This window comes from Podospora pseudocomata, chromosome 4 (genome assembly GCF_035222375.1).
Source record: "Podospora pseudocomata strain CBS 415.72m chromosome 4, whole genome shotgun sequence".
Taxonomy (NCBI): Eukaryota; Fungi; Ascomycota; class Sordariomycetes; order Sordariales; family Podosporaceae; genus Podospora; species Podospora pseudocomata.
Window position 1 is genome coordinate 886,287 of NC_085888.1, and position 16,159 is coordinate 902,445.

The following is a 16,159-nucleotide window of genomic DNA, read 5'->3' on the forward strand; positions in this document are numbered from 1 at the left end:
CGCACACAAATCCTGACCCACTGTGGGCACGCAAAAATCACCTCGAAATTTTGGCAGCTCCCGCTTCCCTTCAAAACTCTCTATCGCCCAACGAACCTCCCATCGACCCGGATTTTGTCGCCAATCCACGAGTCACCGTCAAGATGGGTACGTAACCGACGACATTCCGATCTTCCAGCCTTCGTATGCAAGTGGACGAGAGAGTTTGAAATACTGTCTCTCTTGTCTGCGAACCATTCGGCAGCAAAACTCCGTTTTTGCGCTCCCGGTGTGCGTCAAGAGAGGCCTCTGTCGATATCATCACAGCCGACTTGTTGTCGCTCCGCGCTGCCCTCCTTGCGATCTGCTTGGAAGATGAACAGCCTGCTAGCAAACACGGCGCTGTCGATTGATTGAGGAGCCCTTGGTGTCACGAACCAGCCGGTCGAAGCAAGCCACTTTCAGAGCATACTGGAACCAAAGAGGCTGACTGGCAGTCTGCGAATAGGTATCGATCTCCGCAAGCACCACGAGCGGTCCACGCACCGCAAGGCCCCCAAGAGCGACAATGTCTACCTCAAGCTCTTGGTGAAGCTCTACCGCTTCTTGGCTCGTAAGTTCTTCACCCCTCCCTCCACGGAAATGGGATGGGATCGCTAACCAGAATCACCAACCACCGACAGGCCGCACTGATGCCCCCTTCAACAAAGTCGTCCTCCGCCGCCTGTTCATGTCCCGCATCAACCGCCCCCCCGTCTCCCTCTCGCGCATTGCGGCCAACCTCAAGAACGGCAACGACAAGAAGACCATCGTTGTTGTGGGTACCGTCACTGACGACAACCGTCTCTTGACCGTTCCCAAGACCACCATTGCCGCTCTCCGCTTCACCGCCACCGCCCGTGCCCGCATCACTGCTGCCGGCGGCCAGGCCATTACCCTTGACCAGCTGGCTCTGGAGAAGCCCACCGGTGCCAACACCCTCCTCCTCCGTGGCCCCAAGAACTCCCGTGAGGCCTTCAAGCACTTCGGCTTCGGTCCCCACAAGCACAAGGTGCGTTTTTCTCTCGGAAAACCTTTGGATGAAGGCAGCACTAACCCCCATTACAGAAGCCCTACGTCGCTTCCAAGGGCCGCAAGTTCGAGCGTGCCCGTGGTCGCAGAAGATCTCGTGGCTTCAAGGTCTAAGCGTCTTTTTTCCGAAAAGAAAAAGCAGACGACAAACGACCTGGAGTTTATACCCGTGGGAGAATCAAAAAAGGGAAAAGAGTCGGAGCAATACGGCGTTTCTGGCAAATGGCATTGGCGGCAATGGTTATGGAATTTGGTCATCTCTTGTCTTCATGGGCGAACAAGATTCTGCTTTACTGTTACGAATCAACTGGCAGCACTCTGCTGGCCATGGAATGACAATGACGCCGTTGGGGCCTGCTCCGAACTTTGTGTGTGTGTGTGTGTGTGTGCCTGTCTATGATGGGAAGAAATGCGATGAATGTGAATTGGAATGGATGTCATTTGCCCTCCTAGGATGGAATGTTTTGAGTAGTCTGTGACGTATGTTGGCAGTATTTCCACGCTGCTGTTACATGTGTTTTAGCCCAAACAATAACCAGCACATGCCTCAGACCTAGTACGGCGGGACATCAGTTTCCTGATGGATTGGGTCCCTTCTACGTCCGTCCCCGCGATCAAAGTCTGCTCGATTGATACATTTTGGTCTCCAGAAGTCGAGCATCTCGTCTTCTGAAAGCTTTGGCGGATGGGCAGAGTAAATTCCGCCCTGCGGCAAACCCGGAGCACAGACAACCGGCCTGGTCGGGATTGCACAGATCTCCTGTTTTGAGAGAGAAACACAAAGTCAGCATGCTTCTTGGAGGTAAACTTGTTAGTAAAAATATTGAATCTTACATCAAACTTGCACTGTCTGTCACACTTTGCCCACAGATCCCACCCAATCCATGACAGAGTGTCTTTGCTGAGATGTCTGTATCGTGCTACTTCCTAATCGTTGAGCCGAGCCTGATCACCCCAGTAGTTTGTAGTATGTTTCTCACTCAAACCTAAGAGGTCCCATTCCCATGTGCAAAGCCTTTCCGTGATGACGCTGAGGGAGTGATATAGAAGGACCTCTGGCCGGCCGAAGGTTGTTAAGTCCATGCCTGCTGTATAGGTATACTGTCGAACACCGGGTTATAGTCTGCTCTTTGCGTTGGGGACCTCTCTGATGAATCGGATATTATGTGGTACTCGAGATACGGGCTAGGATTGTACGTATAAGTTCGTGACTTTTGGTAATGATCACTTTGGTTCCTGATTTCCACTCCTCGAAACACTGCGCCAATCTCACGGGCTCAGGTGCTGTGTTGGGAGAGGGTGGTGGTGAATATAGCTTGCTGGTTTTTACCCAATATAGGCTGTTCTTTCCAGGTCGAAGATGTAATGGTTTGTAACTATGAGTGTATTGGTTTATATTATCTGGTTGTATATCGAAAGTTGGTGTCCTTTTTTGAATCCCCATCCGTTGATAAGGCTGTAGCTGTTGCCGACAAGCTTCCCGGCGTGGTGCGATTTGGCAAGACTGGTGAGTTCTGGGTTGCAAAAGGAGATTATGCGGTAGATGTCCAGGTGGAGTCGGGTTTCTGCTAAACCCCCTCTTCAACTCGACCGTAATGCCACGATGTGCTACGAGCCACTCGTATGAGCCCTGCTCTGAGAATATTTTTATGCTACATGTGGCCGGACAATGAGGAAGACACTTGTCGGGGCGGTCAGCGGCATCGGCGGCTGTCGGCTATGAGTGAAACAAGTGGTCCGCAAACTGGGCTGTGTTTGCCAGTTGCCTGACGAGAAGGTACACGTTTCCTGCACAATGCCGCCATGCAACAGCATGTAGGAGAATGGCGTTAACAACCACAGTGTTGGTGATGTCTTCTATGGTTCCTAAACTCATGAAATGGTAGGGTAAGCCAAAATGACATCGAGAGGCCTAACTAAACTCAAAGTTTCGACTGGCCTAGTAAGGGGGAATTAAGAGGGCAGTTTGGGCCCAAGTTTTTCACAGTATTAAGTAGTCCTAGCTAAGGTGACGTGATCACCGTAAAGAGCTTTCTATTTATGGTGCCATTCCCTCGTTGACATCATTCCAAGATTACTGCGTTATAACCGCGAAAGTATTCCACCCCGACCCGTGAAAGTAATGTGCAAAATTTGAGGTCTATGCCAAAGCATTGGCTCTCAATCATCAATCAACCCTCATCTTCGTCTTCCAAATCACCAAGGAAATCCCACCACTCCAACGATAGCTGCGCATTGACAGAGTCAACGAATATGTCTTCGGGGCTGGTGGAGAGTTTGGCGTCAGCATGTCTATGTAATAGCTCACAAACGGAAAGAAGCCCCATTCTCCAAAGCTCGTACAGGCCTCTCAAAACTATTGTTTGAGCCTTGGAAAGATATACAACAAATGGTCTTGAAGGCTGATCTGGGGACATGGTGGTCCTCTTTCAGCGCCATGTCTTTCCGAAACATTGGCGGCCACCCAACTTGCAGGCCTCATGTCATCAAAAAGAAAGAAAAACTCACCCATGAATCATGCTCCCGCAAAGCTGACCATTACACTCTTGCAAAAGATCCGGATACCAGCTATTCACTTCTGCGATTTTACCTTCTGTCAACCACACACAATCCCATATTCTTTTGCCAAAGCCCAGGTGGGGACAACTCACCATCATTCTCCTTCATAAAAGCCCAGAGATTCTTCTTCACCATCTCGACGTTATTCAAAAAGTCCCTCAAGATACCCACCGCCTCCTCACGCTCCATAACAGACAGCCTCTTCACTCCACTCGGCAAAGGCTGCTGTCGTGGAATAGCCGCCTTCTCCTCTAACTCTTTCAGTCTCACATCCACAAGATCTAGGTCGGTTTCTGGAGATGTGATGCTCAGAAATTCCCTCAAGCCGACCACCTCGATTTCGTCAAGAGCAGGCAGCTGCACCGGCGGTCGGGCCACCTCGACGCGCGGTTTCATCCGGGCAAACGCGTACCTCGCCCAGTTGGTAGCGTGGTGAGCACGCGTCGTCCAGCTCTCCAGATCTCTCGTGATGCGGTTGTGGTGTAACGAGACCAAAACAATCCAGCTGTTGGGCTCGAGGGTGCGCACAAGTGGCCAGCAGTCACCGACGTGTTCGCCTCTCCGGCTAGTTCCGGGACGGAGCGGCACTGCGGAGCTCTCCAGCGGGATTTGGCTGATTTGGTAGTCGTTGTTCATGCCGTTCAGTGCTGGGGGTGCGGAGCAGAAATCAAAGAGCTTTTCAGAGGCCTCGACCCCGGTGGAACCGGGTTGTACTGATCTCAGAATGTACTGGATGAAGCCGGCTGCGAACCGCTCTGGTTGAAGCATCAAGTTGCCCATGGGGAAGTAGTTTGGCCAAAAGCGTTCCCGGCCTAGTCCGTACGTCTGGTGTCTGACAAACATGTGCTGGACTGGGAATATATCGACAGGAATCTGGTAGCTAGGTATGGGAATGGGTCCGTAGTGTCGTGCCGATCGCAATGGTGTTGACAGAAAGTCTGCGACTAGGATATGCTTTTTGGTCATAGAAGACGGCATTTTAAGCATCTCGACGAAAAGCTCGGTGCTGCGCAGTTGGTCCCCTTGGCGTGGGTGTTTGGCAAAATACAGATTCTGTATGGTTGGAAAGCGCGCCAGGACCTCAAGAACTTCCGATGGGCTGCTTTTGAGTGTATCGGTACAAAGACTGATGGCTCTAATGGGGGTGTCTGACAACCGATTGCCCAGTACAATTGAAATAGAGTGGGCCGAGAGATTGTTGAAAGGTGTTAGGTCGAGTTGCTCCTGTCCTTCTACTGTCAGGGCAATGAGTTGCGCGATGGGTTGATGGTCGCCCAAATTCGCAGAATGTTTGATCAAGTAGCGTCGTAGTTCATTCTGAAAGTTGGGGATAGCCCGAACGTGTTCAAAAACAGAGATATCCACATCCTCCATCTCGGCAGCACCACGAACCAATGTTCGGAATACTTGGTCACGGAGAGATGGTGGCGGAAGGGGTTTCTGGGACGACTTAAAAGGCCACCCAACTGTGGTAGCATATTAGTGACAGTCTCTAGTCTCCCCATTCTGCGTCGAGCAACTCAACTTACAATGCAACGTTGGCACATCCATTACTTTCCATCGAGAGGTGATTGCTGATGCCTTTTTAAACCCATCGGTAAACTCATCAACGGAGCCTCCATACAAACGTTCGTTCACGAAAGCGCACGCAGTGATAAAATCGACAACTGATAGCGGTCTTGACGAGGGAGAGCCATCTGGCCAGAGAGCTTGACGGTTTAGGCGGGACGGATGAAGATAAATGCCGTATCGAACCTTGGCCGGGTCCGACACATCGATCACAAGCATGTGACGATGGAGGGCGCGCTCAAAGTGGTGGTAGACGCTTGCCAGAGGCCAATGCCCAATGTTTTGGTTGGTGGCCGTTTGTTCACGGGTGACAGCGATAGCAAGACAAGTCGCAATGAAGGGGAACTCTGGGTGACCAGCCTGTGACGATCCTTCGTTCGGCCATGGCGGTCCAGGCTGGTTGTAGAAGTCGTAGGCAAGAGAAAGCTCTGCCCGAGTTCCAAGATAATTCAAAGGATCTGAAAAATAGCGGAGAGCTTTGGCACAGCTTGTCAAGAAGGTGCCTGAGGTGCAGTCAGCAGTGAAGGCAGCCAGAGGGTAATGTGGTTCTTGTTGGTTTGGGCCAAGTCTGGCCACAGCAAGCATGAGCCAGGGTTTATCTGGAACATCTCGATCAGGCTCATAGAACCTGGACTGGCGCCAGCCGTTCTCAGAGGCTTTTTGGTACGGCATGTTCGAAAGTGTTGGGATATATCAGGACAAGTGAAAGTAAGTAGGTAGTAGATGAACAGAATCAGATGTATATTACGACATTAAATCAACCAAAAAATCAACGAAATCCCACAAGACATGGAAAGAGACACAGATGAGAATTGAGGACGCTGAGAGCGGTGAAAGTGCAAGTTGCTTTTTGTCATTGATAGTGAGGTAGGTTAGTTTAAGGTTGGGTACCGAGGCTTGGGAGCGGTTACCTAACAACTGTAAGTAATACGGTTATGGCACCAGCTGAAATCGGCCCGCATATTACGGATACCTATCGCTTACGGCTAGTGACAGCCGGACATTTCCGCCCACAGCGGGCAAGCAGTCCTCAACAAATCCACCACATCACATGGCCAAAAAACATCCGGATAAGCACAAATCACCGAAGTACACGCCTCACCCTCATCATGCCCAATCCTGATGATGGCAGCCCCTCAGTGGACAGCCCATCACCGGCACCCGTCCCAAATGACAACGCGACAACAACAACCACAACAATCCCCAGGGTCGCGTCGCCAAAGGGCCCGAGGAGACGTGCTCCAAACCGAACAGTTGACGGTGGTCCACCCGCCTGTGTCAAGTGTCATGGATTCAAGATGCGCTGCATTCGCCAACCAGATCAAAAAGACTGCAACCGATGTATCAATGCCAAAATTGAGTGTGTTCCCCGCGAGCCTGGCTCGGTAGGAAGGCCACGACTGCCTCGGCCGCCCGGGTGGAAGAGGAGTCACTACAAAAAAGGCCGGCGACTTGGCCATCAACTTGTGCAATCAACCTCACAAGCGGCTGAAGACCTTGATCCAGAATCATCCTCACCTTCAAATTCAACCGAGGCCACACCCCCAGAACCAACAAGCCCAGCCAAGAGCTCAGCACCAGCTCGATATGGTGGTCCCATCATCGGATTAGCTGGCTACAACGCTCTCTTGCCCAACTTTGACGACCTCCCCCATGACAGCCCGGCCGCTGCCGCTAACGCTCGTGGGAGTATCTACACAGAAAGCACCTTCAGGGCCCCTCAACAACCACAACCGCCGCTTCACCCATTGTTCCGTTCAACTCAGACCCCTCCTGAACCCCAACCCTCACCTCAACCTCGACAACAACAACCTACCGTCTACGCACCAGCAGATCAAGATCCAATAGAACAACTCACCCGCCTCCAGCTACAAATCTACCAACACCACACCCTAGCCAAGAAGAACGAGCCCTCCATAAGAAAAGACGGCAACAAACCAACCGGCACTGAACCACTCGACACATCCTGGATCAACCCCCTCTTTCAATCAGCCTCCCTTTTCCACACCATCCTCTCTTCCTTTGCCGCATCTCCGCCTGATACAGCAACCTTCCTGATGATAATCTCAATCTACACCCGCCTCTTGCAAACGTTTGACCTTTTGGTGGATTGTATACAACGCTACATATGGTGGCACGGCATCTGTGGCTCGCCTATGGTGCAAGATGACAAGGATTTTATCAGCGGGCTGAGCGATTCGGTGGTTGTTACGATAGGGGGGGTGGAGGTGCCGCGGAGTGTGAAGGGGAGTAAGGTGGCGCTTATAGACACGACGAGGGCGGCACATTACTTGACATTTGGATTGATGGAGAAAATTGGGGGGGTGTTAGATGGGTGGGTGGGAGGGGAGGATATGGTGGTGAAGAAGGGGGCGATGGAGGCGGTGGGGAGGTTGGAGGAGAAGGTGAGGGAGAATTTTGTGCGGACTAGATGGAGGAAGATGCCGGAGCGAGGGTGAGAGGGAGGCGGATTATGTTCTTGGACAACTTGTGACGGAGGGTGATCTAACCAAGCCAGCGTTACCTCCAAAGTCTTGGTGAGCGGATTTCCATGATTTCTATCATGGGAATGTGTTGGCTTGGCTGGCTCGCTTACTCCTCCTTAGCTCGCTGCTTGTCTTGGACATCTTATTACAGAAGACTTGTCACTACAGTTTTGCTCAGTTTCAAGTCCTTCATCACCAAGCAAAGGTCACGATTATTGCACAAACACAAAAGGTAAAGAAATGCAAATGCATTGTATGTATGTACACTCCCAACAACCAAACAAAACCTAGCAAACGATCTTTTATATGCACAGGATGGCGCGCCCCCTTAGAAAAGACCAAGAAAAGCTAACCAACTGACCGCCCTAGGTTCTGCTCCATTTTTCACCACCGCCCCTTTTCCCGCTCTCCCAAGCATCAACCGTTTAAAGAAGGGAAGGGTTAGAGTTGCGAAGCAACATCTCAAAGTACTCCTGGTGCCAGGCACCGGCCTCGGGCGAAGGCTGGAAGGCATCGGGCTTGCCGCAGAAGCTGTCATAACGAACAGCCGAGCTGTCGGAAGTACCATCCGACTCACCGCCGGGCTTGACCCAGACGAAGGCATCAGCCAGCTCGAGACCGGTGTCGGCCGAGGGGGGACGGCCGAAGCCGGCACCGTCGACGTTGCACCAGTTACCCCACTCCTCGCGGAGACCCTGGACACCGCTGCGGCCAGTGTCGACGATGGCGTGGTTGGGCATGCCGGCGGCCTTGAGGCGCTGGCCAAAGGTGTTGACGTAAGTGCGCTCGTTCTGGCACGAGTTGTACTTGGCGTCGGAGGCGGAGGAGAACTCGCCGGGGGACAGGTCCCAGGCGTTCCAGCCGGCCACGTTGGTGGCGATGCCACGGAACTGCTTGGGGCTGCCGGCGGCCTTGTAGGCTTTGGCGAGCTCCTCGGCGCCGGGCTTGAGGTTGGCGTCCCAGCCAAGCCAGCCGCCGTGGCCGGCGTCGATGTACTGGACGACGTTGGGAAGGTTGAGCGTCTTGAGCGCGTAGGCGACACCGTCGCGGTAGCCGGCGGCCGAGTTGCGGCAGGCCTGAACGTCGGAGTTGGTGACCAGGTTGGGGAGCGAATCGGGCTCAATAACGAGCGCGACGGCGGTGTTGGGGTGGGCCTTAAGGATGGAGGCGATGCCTTGACACAGCTGTCAGTCGTCTTTTTTCCTTGGCAAAGATGTCATTGAGGATTTACTTACGGTCAATGAACTCAGTCTTGTACCTGTTGAGCTCGCCAACCTTCAGCTCACCGTTGGAAGCCTTGGCAGCGCAATCACGGCCGGGAAGATCGTAGACGACGACACCGAGGATCTCGTTGCAAGGAACCTCGGCGAGAGCGGGCTCGAGCCTGTCAACATTGGCGATGGTGTCGAGCCAGACGAAGGAACCGGTGTCGGCAACCTTGCGGGCGGCAGCCTCGAGGGAGGGGTCGGAAAGGTTGGGGATGGCGAGCTCCTCGATCTCCTTGCGGTAGAAGTTGTTGGCGTGGAGGGTGTACTGCTTGAAGACGTTGGTCTGGGCGTTGAGGGAGACGGCCGAGGCGCAACCAGCTTGTCTCTTGGTGGGCTTGTCCTGGGTGGTCGGGGAAGGCGCGGCAACGGCTGAGGCAACGAGCGCCAGAGCGGCGGCGGAGCTGGTGATCTTCATGTTGAACGACGGGGCGAGTACACTTGCTGCAGAAAGTATGAAGGCCTGAGGGAGGAAGATCTTGTTTCTGCCGAGGGGGGGAGGGTGGTCTGTCTTTATACCAGGGGACCTCTCCGCGGACTTGGCGTTGCCGTGTTACCCCCCTGAGAGTTCAAGTCAACACAACAACCTCGACGAGGACTGCCCAACACACGGTTCGCCTCCCTGGCTCACATGGTTCACGCGGCTCGAAGGCACACAGGAGATTTCTCTGCAATCAGGAAGACAGGCCCGTGGTCTCGGCCAGGAACCTCCGTGGAAGGCTTGAGCCGCGCCGAGCAGTCGCCGCTGGAATATAGGGTGCGGGGCTGGTGTTGAGTGCCGAGCAAGGCGACTGGACAGGTCCAAGATCCCCATCTGGCATTTCATATACAGCTTCATTTACGCTCAGGCGACGACGGCCGGCCCTACTCTGGATTGGTGGGAGGTCAACGGGCGGCTACCACTACGATTTGCGAGGGAAATTGTGGGGAAGAGGGAACTTGCTCTCTATTGGGGTTGCCATGTGCAATCTGGGGTATTCGACCATCTCATGCACGGCCGTTCGATCTTGCCCCTTTGGTCACGCTGGGATCCTAGGAGGGAGAGTGTGGCGCCGCCCAACCCCTTGCAGCCACCATCATCAGCTGCTGTGGAGAAGCACCGGGGGGGATGGCGATCGTTGCTCAATGGCAGTGGGGGCTCCGAGCCGTCAGCCGTGTTGGAGAAATCGCGACTACCGCCAAGATAATATGCGGATGCGGAACTGAGGGCGGTCGCCAGATTGTCTGCGGTTGGATGAATACTGTGAGAGGTATGGTGCCATCAGAAACCTGTGTTCATATGATCAGGTTCGAAAGGGGGTGTGAGGACCCTGAAGGGTTCCGTCCGAAGTGTGGCAACAGGACCAGAATACAATGGTGAGCATTGCTTTTGGTCACGTTTGTTTCAACTCTAGAAGTGCCGACATGTCCAGTATCGACAGTCCCCCTCACTACTCAGGCACTGGCCTTTGACTGGAAGGAGCGGGACAATGTCTGAGAGGCAAATGCACGATTCCCCCCTCCCCCCAAGGGATCGGATTTGGTCCAGCTGCAAAATGCGGGGTCTCCACAAAATGTCAGGCTGTTTGAGTGTTCAGGTTGCGTGGTGCGCTCTCACAGGGGCGGCAAAGTGTGTATGTGTGAAAGAGAGCGAGAGAGGGACCAACCATGTCAGTAGCTCTTTGCTGGGAACAAGGGGTGGTGGTGGTCCGGGTACTACTTTGTTTTTTTGGTTGGAACCAAGCGGCAGTTTAGATGGCTAAAATACGCCATCATCTGAAACAGAGCGTTGTTATTTGCTGGCTGCCTTATAAACGGTTATAGTGCCGCGCCCATTAAGCCGCAAAGCCCATGTATTAGCCGGCACATCCACCTTGGACGCTGCATATCTTTTTGTCTTGACAATCCCAACGAGAAGGGTCACACACACACAGCCGAAGAAAAACTCTCCGGGCTGGCTGGGGGGGGGATGCCAGGCTTTAGCCGAAGCGGCGTCAAAAGCCCGATGGAAAAGGCTTGTATTATTTGGGCGGCAAGGAATAACAATGATCACTGGGTACACGAACAAGCAGTGAGAGAGATTGTGCCTTGTTCGGCACACGGAGCCAACAAACCGGTGGCCTACCTAGGTGGGATGGGGGAGGATAATACACTTGATGATGTGCTATCTACCAGGCATGTGCTCTCCGCGCAGCGTGGAATCAATCATTGGGTCCCTTCGTTTCCTGTAAGAGATCATGCACCTCATTATTGCTTGCCCGGAACAGCAACAGCTGGAATCCGAGGAGGTGCACGCCACCACCTCGCCACATCGTCACACAGTTACACATACCCAAGATGGAGTAAGTGCTGGAAAAGCTGGGGAAGGGTAGGTAGGGGAGATCTCGGGCTATGGTACCGACTGAGGAGAGAGCAGGTATTTACCTCAAATTGACTCCCGAGTTTTCCGGTTTGAAAATGTCACCTGGATCATCACTCGCCCCGGTCTCCCAATTTCAGCAGTCTTGTTGTTTTGTTTCCGTTGGGGACGATGATTGATCCCCGGGAAGGGCTCACGGCAATTAGGACGGTAAGCAGGCCCGAGGTGACATTGTGGCTGAGGAGAGTGTGAACCTTTTAGAGTGTGAAGTTGTAGACCCGGAATAAACTTGGTCTAATATTGATTGAGACGATCAGTTGGAGCATGCCACTCTTCGTCCACCAGTCTAGCGTTTGTATTTGGATAACCAATGGAAAGAGTAATGTATTCAGAACCCTACAATGTCATATTTTGGTCCTTGTAGTCATGCGTGCTAACTCATGCCAAGTCATCTCGAAACCAAACATTGAATTACAAGTAGACTCGAGTGAGAAACTCGGCCCATTGCAGCCTCAGCTTTTGATGCCACCAAACGCCTGTCCCAACTATGCACAACAGATATACTACACAATGCCACAGACCACCTCACCATTTTGAAGAATCTTATACATCCCGTCCACATGCTCAAACGTAACATCTTCCCTCCTTCTCAGCGCCACATAGAATGCCTCTCTCGATTCCTGTGATATATGTCAGGTAAACCAATGTTTCCATCAAGTTCCACCAAAAAATGAACAAGAGCCACAACTCACCTTCCTCGACGACATTGGCTTCTCCCTATGCACCTTTGCAAACATCTTCTTCAGCACCATCTTCAACTCATCGTCGCCACTCCCTTCGTAATACTTGCACACGAAGTGCCCGTCCGGTTTCAGTGTTTCGCTGGCAAACGTCAACGCCGCTTTGCAAAGTTCCTAATTTTCCCCCAAACATGTATCGTCATCATCACCACTTCTGAAGAGATGTCAAAAGAAAGTAACCTACCATGCTCCCCGCGTGGTCCCTGAGAGAAATTCCGCTCGTGTTCATCAACCTGTGTAGAGACAAATACGGGTTACTTATGCTGTTGATTTTGAATCCTTGAGTTTGGGGCCAGGGTTCGGACATGTCGCTTAACACCACCTATTGTTTTGTTTTTTTTTCCTCGTCAGTATTCCTACTCCCCCCTTTTTCCAAAAAACAAAAAAAAAAAAGAAAAAAAAAAAAAAAAACTTACATCAACCACCCTCATATTCAAGCCCTTCTCCTGTTCCAACTCCTCCTCCTCCTGCGCCGACCGCCTCTCCAAATCGATATAACTCCCCCTCTCCTCCACCTCTCCCTCCTCTATCTCAATGCTCTTCTTTGCCGCCCATTCCCGCCTCCTCTCCATTTTCCTCCGTTTCAAATCCGCCTCCAACACAAAATTCTTGCACATCTCCTGCACCGCCTTGCTGAGAAAGTTTCCCTGGATGGTGCTCACCCCCTTTGGCGGCTGCGCAGGCAACAAGTCGATGCCAATCACCTTCCCGTCTGGGGCCGTCGCGTCAAGTGCCACCTGCGACCACGACCCAGGGGCGTACCCCAAATCAACGACGATCTGGTTCCTGCGGGGCCGGAAGAGGGAGTATTTTTCTTGCATCTCTAGGAGCTTGAAGGCGGCGCGGGAGCGGAGGCCTTGGACTCTAGCCGCGAGGGCGAAGCGGTCTCGGGATTGGCGTTGTTTCCACTGGGAGCTGGAGGAGGAGGGGCGAGATTGGGGGTTGTTGTTTGGTGATGGCGTTGTAAAGGTGGGTCTAAAAAAGGATGATGATGGTGATGGTGATGGTGATGGCGAGAGCGAGAGGAGGGTGCGATTAACGGGTCGGACTGCTGCTGCCAGCCGGAGAGGCGCTCGGAGGCAGGATAAGCTCATTGTGAGGAGTGCGATTGTGAGGGTCCCTTGAATTTGTGTAAGAACGAAGAACCGGAACTAAGTTTGCAAAAAAAGAAAAAAAAAGAAAATTAACAATGTAAAAGATGTTGTCGTATTTGGCGAGTGTTGATGAGATGAGCACGAGAGCTTGCAGAATTGACGCTTGTAAATGCAGCTACCTGAACTTTCACATCTTGGCATGGGCTAATCCATTTTGATTATCGAGTTACCGGGTATCAAAGCTCGCTTATCGACATGTCTTGAACGACAAGCACTCTCAACATCACCAGCGACATCAAATCACCCACAACCAGACCAACTGAAGTTGAACAATGTATGCATTCAAATAACTGATACAACCAGTCATCCCAAAAGTCCCACATGTATGTAGTGTAATGTACCCAAACTCCATTCCCATGCCCACGAACTCCTATGCCATAATGAATAAATCACACACAAAATCTCAAGCCAGAAAGCTCGCTCCCACACCCCTCTTATCCCTCTTCAACGGCGAAAAGGCCTTCCCTGACCCGCCAATCCCAATCACCTTGCCCACCGGCCCCTTGTTCATCCTAGAAACAGGCGGTCTCTTCCTCACACCACCAACAGCCGCCACCGGCTTCGCTGTCTCAACTACCTTCTCGTCCTCGTCCTCCTCAAAGATAGTCGGAGGCGCTGCACCGCCCAACTTCCTCTTCTTCTTCTTCTCCGGCTCCACACTCACAGAACGTTGCCTTACAGGCGCGGCATCTGCGGCCGCTGGCTTGGAAACAACAGCCTCCCCCTCCACGTCCGCCTCCTCCAAAGAAGGCAAAAAAGCAGTCATCTTCTTGGCACGACCCACAGGCGCATCCTCATTTGCCTTCCCAGGCGAGGAAGGCTCCAACGGCTTAGGCGCATTCGTCGACCCCTTCGGCCTACCCCGAGTCTTCTTCTCCACCATCTTCTTCCCCTTCGTCACAACAGGCGCCGCCTCCTCCACCTCACCCTCTGGCTCACCCGCCTCCTCAGCAACAGGCTGCTGCTCCTCCTCCTCCTCCACCTCCATCGCCTCAGCCGGCGCAGCAACAGCGGCGGTCTTAACCCCCACCGTAGCAACAGTAGGCGTCCCCTCCACCTCCCCAATCGAACCCACCGTCTTGTTCAAAAACGGCGTGATCGAAAACGTCGACTTCTCCACCAAAACCGACGTGTCAAACCCCCTCTTCTTAAGAGGACGCTTCGGCCTGTCGTCCATCCCCCCCGGCGTCATCAGCACCTTTTCATCCACCATCAGCTCATCCACCGTCCTCTTCTTCTTCGCGTTCGCCTTGGCCGCGCCAGGCTTCTTCAGAGGGACAGTAGTCGTGCTGCCAAGCCCAGCAGGGATAGCAGGGACCTTAGCCGTTGCCTTCTCCGCCCGCTCGTTCGCCCTTTCCAGCTCAGTTTTGCACTTCTTCAGCTCCTCAACCGTGTCCTTGTACTTGTTTTTCAGCTTCTCAACCCTGTTCAGCAGGGCATTCTTTTGCTCTTCGGCGTCTTCCACCGCTTGCTCGTTTTCTTTCCGTAGAGCTTCAGTCTCCTTTTGCTCTTGCGCCAGGGCTTTCTTGAGGCTTGTGAGCTCCTCCTTTAGCTGCTCAACCTCCTCCCCATCCGCCGCACCGTCAGTGGTCTTCTCCGCCTTGGCCACCTTCTTCAAAGCAGCCTTCTTCTCCTTTTCCAACTCCTGAACATTCAACCTCAACTTCTCCAACTCCTCCTGTACCTCTGCCATCGCATTCTCCTTTTGCGCAGCCTGTTTCTTTTCCGTAGCAAGAGTCTTCTCCAACGCAGCCAATTGCCCCCTTAACCTCTGGATTTCCTCCTCCACCTCGGCGCTCTTCTGTGATGTCTTCTTTTCCTTGGCCAGCTGCTTCTCCAGTTCCCGGATTTGTGCTCTGAGCGTTTCCTCCTCTTCCTGGTTCTGGTTCTCGTTTTGCTGCTTCTGGAGCAGGGCAGCCTTTTGCGCGGCGCGCTTCTCGTTGGCGAGTTCGACTTCTAGCGTGTTAAGCTGTCTTTCGAGGGCCAGCTTCTCGGCGAGGACGTCCTTTTGGTGGGCGAGCTGGGACTTGAGGTGTTCGACTTCTGGCTTGAGGAGGGAGAGCTCGCGGGAGAGGGCGAGCTTTTCGGTGAGGACTTTGGAGGAGTCGACCGAGAGGTGGGAGAAGGCTGTTATTTCTTCCTATAGAAATGAAATTAATATTTGAAGGAGTGTGCGAGGGAACTAGTTGAGGGGGGATGTTACCTTTAGATTAGAAATCTCGCGATTCTGAGCCTGCATCACCTTCTCCTGCCTCCTGCACCGTTCGTGCAGACTGTCGAGTTGCTGGCGCACATCGTCAGCTTGGTTGACAAGATCTTTGATGCGCGCATCTCGCTGAGTGATTTGGTCCTTGAGGGTGGAGGCTTCGTCTTGGAGGAGGAGTTGCCGAACTTTGGCTCGTCGCGCGTCCTCTTCTCGGATGACTAGTTCTAGCTGGTGGGCGGATTGATGGTATTGGAGGTCAAGTTCGTGGAGTTTTTGGGTTCTCTGAATCGCATAAAACATGTTAGCGTTGTCGTGTAGGCGGTTGGTTGGCATCAATGGGACATTTTTCGCAACCTTTTCAGAGTCCATGATTACATGGTGCGACGACGCGTTTTCCGACGGCATTGATCACGTAATGATGCGCGCAAGAGCGCGAGAAGAATAACAAAAGACTGTTGGGGTTAGTAAAACTGGATTGACGTCCACGAGGGAGTCTCGAAGATTGGGGGGGTGTGCGTTGCAGTGAGGTTTGGGCGACGGTGAGGTGTGATGACGGAGAGAAAGTGGTTGCGCCAGTGCTGGCCAGGGGACCAAAGCGTTGCGAACTCCAGGTTTGAGAGTAAACAATCTGCCCGAAACAGCCTAGCTGGATCCGCCCCCACCATTTCCCCACTGCTCAGGTTCTCCTGCCAAGATATGACAGCCGCTGACAGTGCAGTCGCCGGGCCGGCT

The 16,159-nt window shown here is 53.0% G+C and overlaps 6 protein-coding genes across 6 annotated transcripts; 2 read left to right on the forward strand and 4 right to left on the reverse strand.

Annotated features, from left to right (window-relative positions):
* Positions 1-143: 143 nt before the first annotated feature.
* On the forward strand, positions 144-1,495 carry RPL18A (60S ribosomal protein L18A; the record flags this gene model as incomplete). The annotated part of the gene is made up of 4 exons (XM_062889687.1): positions 144-147; positions 488-592; positions 663-1,030; positions 1,087-1,495. The coding sequence occupies 4 exons, from the start codon at positions 144-146 to the stop codon at positions 1,162-1,164; spliced, it is 555 nt and encodes a 184-aa protein (XP_062743247.1). The 3' UTR covers positions 1,165-1,495.
* A 1,553-nt stretch (positions 1,496-3,048) lies between these two features.
* On the reverse strand, positions 3,049-6,107 carry QC762_402400 (uncharacterized protein). Its single transcript, XM_062889688.1, has 3 exons — positions 5,139-6,107; positions 3,559-5,075; positions 3,049-3,315 (listed from the first exon to the last, which is right to left on the reverse strand). Exons 1-2 carry the CDS (start codon positions 5,848-5,850, stop codon positions 3,637-3,639), a joined length of 2,151 nt encoding a protein of 716 aa, XP_062743248.1. The 5' UTR covers positions 5,851-6,107; the 3' UTR covers positions 3,049-3,315; positions 3,559-3,636.
* A 6-nt stretch (positions 6,108-6,113) lies between these two features.
* On the forward strand, positions 6,114-11,911 carry QC762_0063910 (uncharacterized protein; the record flags this gene model as incomplete). Its single annotated transcript, XM_062883651.1, has 3 exons — positions 6,114-7,633; positions 8,080-8,850; positions 8,915-11,911. The coding sequence occupies 3 exons, from the start codon at positions 6,114-6,116 to the stop codon at positions 9,303-9,305; spliced, it is 2,682 nt and encodes an 893-aa protein (XP_062743249.1). The 3' UTR covers positions 9,306-11,911.
* On the reverse strand, positions 7,897-9,762 carry CEL6C (1,4-beta-D-glucan cellobiohydrolase cel6c). Its single transcript, XM_062883652.1, has 2 exons — positions 8,900-9,762; positions 7,897-8,838 (listed from the first exon to the last, which is right to left on the reverse strand). Exons 1-2 carry the CDS (start codon positions 9,345-9,347, stop codon positions 8,090-8,092), a joined length of 1,197 nt encoding a protein of 398 aa, XP_062743250.1. The 5' UTR covers positions 9,348-9,762; the 3' UTR covers positions 7,897-8,089.
* On the reverse strand, positions 11,709-13,314 carry MRM2 (2' O-ribose methyltransferase). Its single transcript, XM_062889689.1, has 4 exons — positions 12,484-13,314; positions 12,252-12,389; positions 12,020-12,181; positions 11,709-11,947 (listed from the first exon to the last, which is right to left on the reverse strand). Exons 1-4 carry the CDS (start codon positions 13,159-13,161, stop codon positions 11,831-11,833), a joined length of 1,095 nt encoding a protein of 364 aa, XP_062743251.1. The 5' UTR covers positions 13,162-13,314; the 3' UTR covers positions 11,709-11,830.
* Positions 13,315-13,501: 187 nt separating this feature from the next.
* On the reverse strand, positions 13,502-16,023 carry QC762_402440 (uncharacterized protein). The gene is made up of 3 exons (XM_062889690.1): positions 15,782-16,023; positions 15,425-15,709; positions 13,502-15,361 (listed from the first exon to the last, which is right to left on the reverse strand). Exons 1-3 carry the CDS (start codon positions 15,830-15,832, stop codon positions 13,625-13,627), a joined length of 2,073 nt encoding a protein of 690 aa, XP_062743252.1. The 5' UTR covers positions 15,833-16,023; the 3' UTR covers positions 13,502-13,624.
* Positions 16,024-16,159: the final 136 nt, after the last annotated feature.

Excerpts from the sequence above, each read along its gene's own strand:
- QC762_402400 (XM_062889688.1), bottom strand. The coding sequence starts at position 5,850 with ATGCCGTACCAAAAAGCCTCTGAGAACGGCTGGCGCCAGTCCAGGTTC. Across the intron at positions 5,076-5,138 it reads GGATGTGCCAACGTTGCATT|TTGGGTGGCCTTTTAAGTCG; the intron begins GTAAGTTGAGTT and ends ATGCTACCACAG.
- CEL6C (XM_062883652.1), bottom strand. The coding sequence starts at position 9,347 with ATGAAGATCACCAGCTCCGCCGCCGCTCTGGCGCTCGTTGCCTCAGCC. Across the intron at positions 8,839-8,899 it reads CAAGACTGAGTTCATTGACC|GCATCGCCTCCATCCTTAAG; the intron begins GTAAGTAAATCC and ends AGCTGTGTCAAG.
- MRM2 (XM_062889689.1), bottom strand. The coding sequence starts at position 13,161 with ATGAGCTTATCCTGCCTCCGAGCGCCTCTCCGGCTGGCAGCAGCAGTC. Across the intron at positions 12,390-12,483 it reads TGAATATGAGGGTGGTTGAT|GTGGTGTTAAGCGACATGTC; the intron begins GTAAGTTTTTTT and ends ACAAAACAATAG. Across the intron at positions 11,948-12,019 it reads AGCCAATGTCGTCGAGGAAG|GAATCGAGAGAGGCATTCTA; the intron begins GTGAGTTGTGGC and ends CATATATCACAG.
- QC762_402440 (XM_062889690.1), bottom strand. The coding sequence starts at position 15,832 with ATGCCGTCGGAAAACGCGTCGTCGCACCATGTAATCATGGACTCTGAA. Across the intron at positions 15,710-15,781 it reads TAATCATGGACTCTGAAAAG|AGAACCCAAAAACTCCACGA; the intron begins GTTGCGAAAAAT and ends TATGCGATTCAG. Across the intron at positions 15,362-15,424 it reads GCGAGATTTCTAATCTAAAG|GAAGAAATAACAGCCTTCTC; the intron begins GTAACATCCCCC and ends TCATTTCTATAG.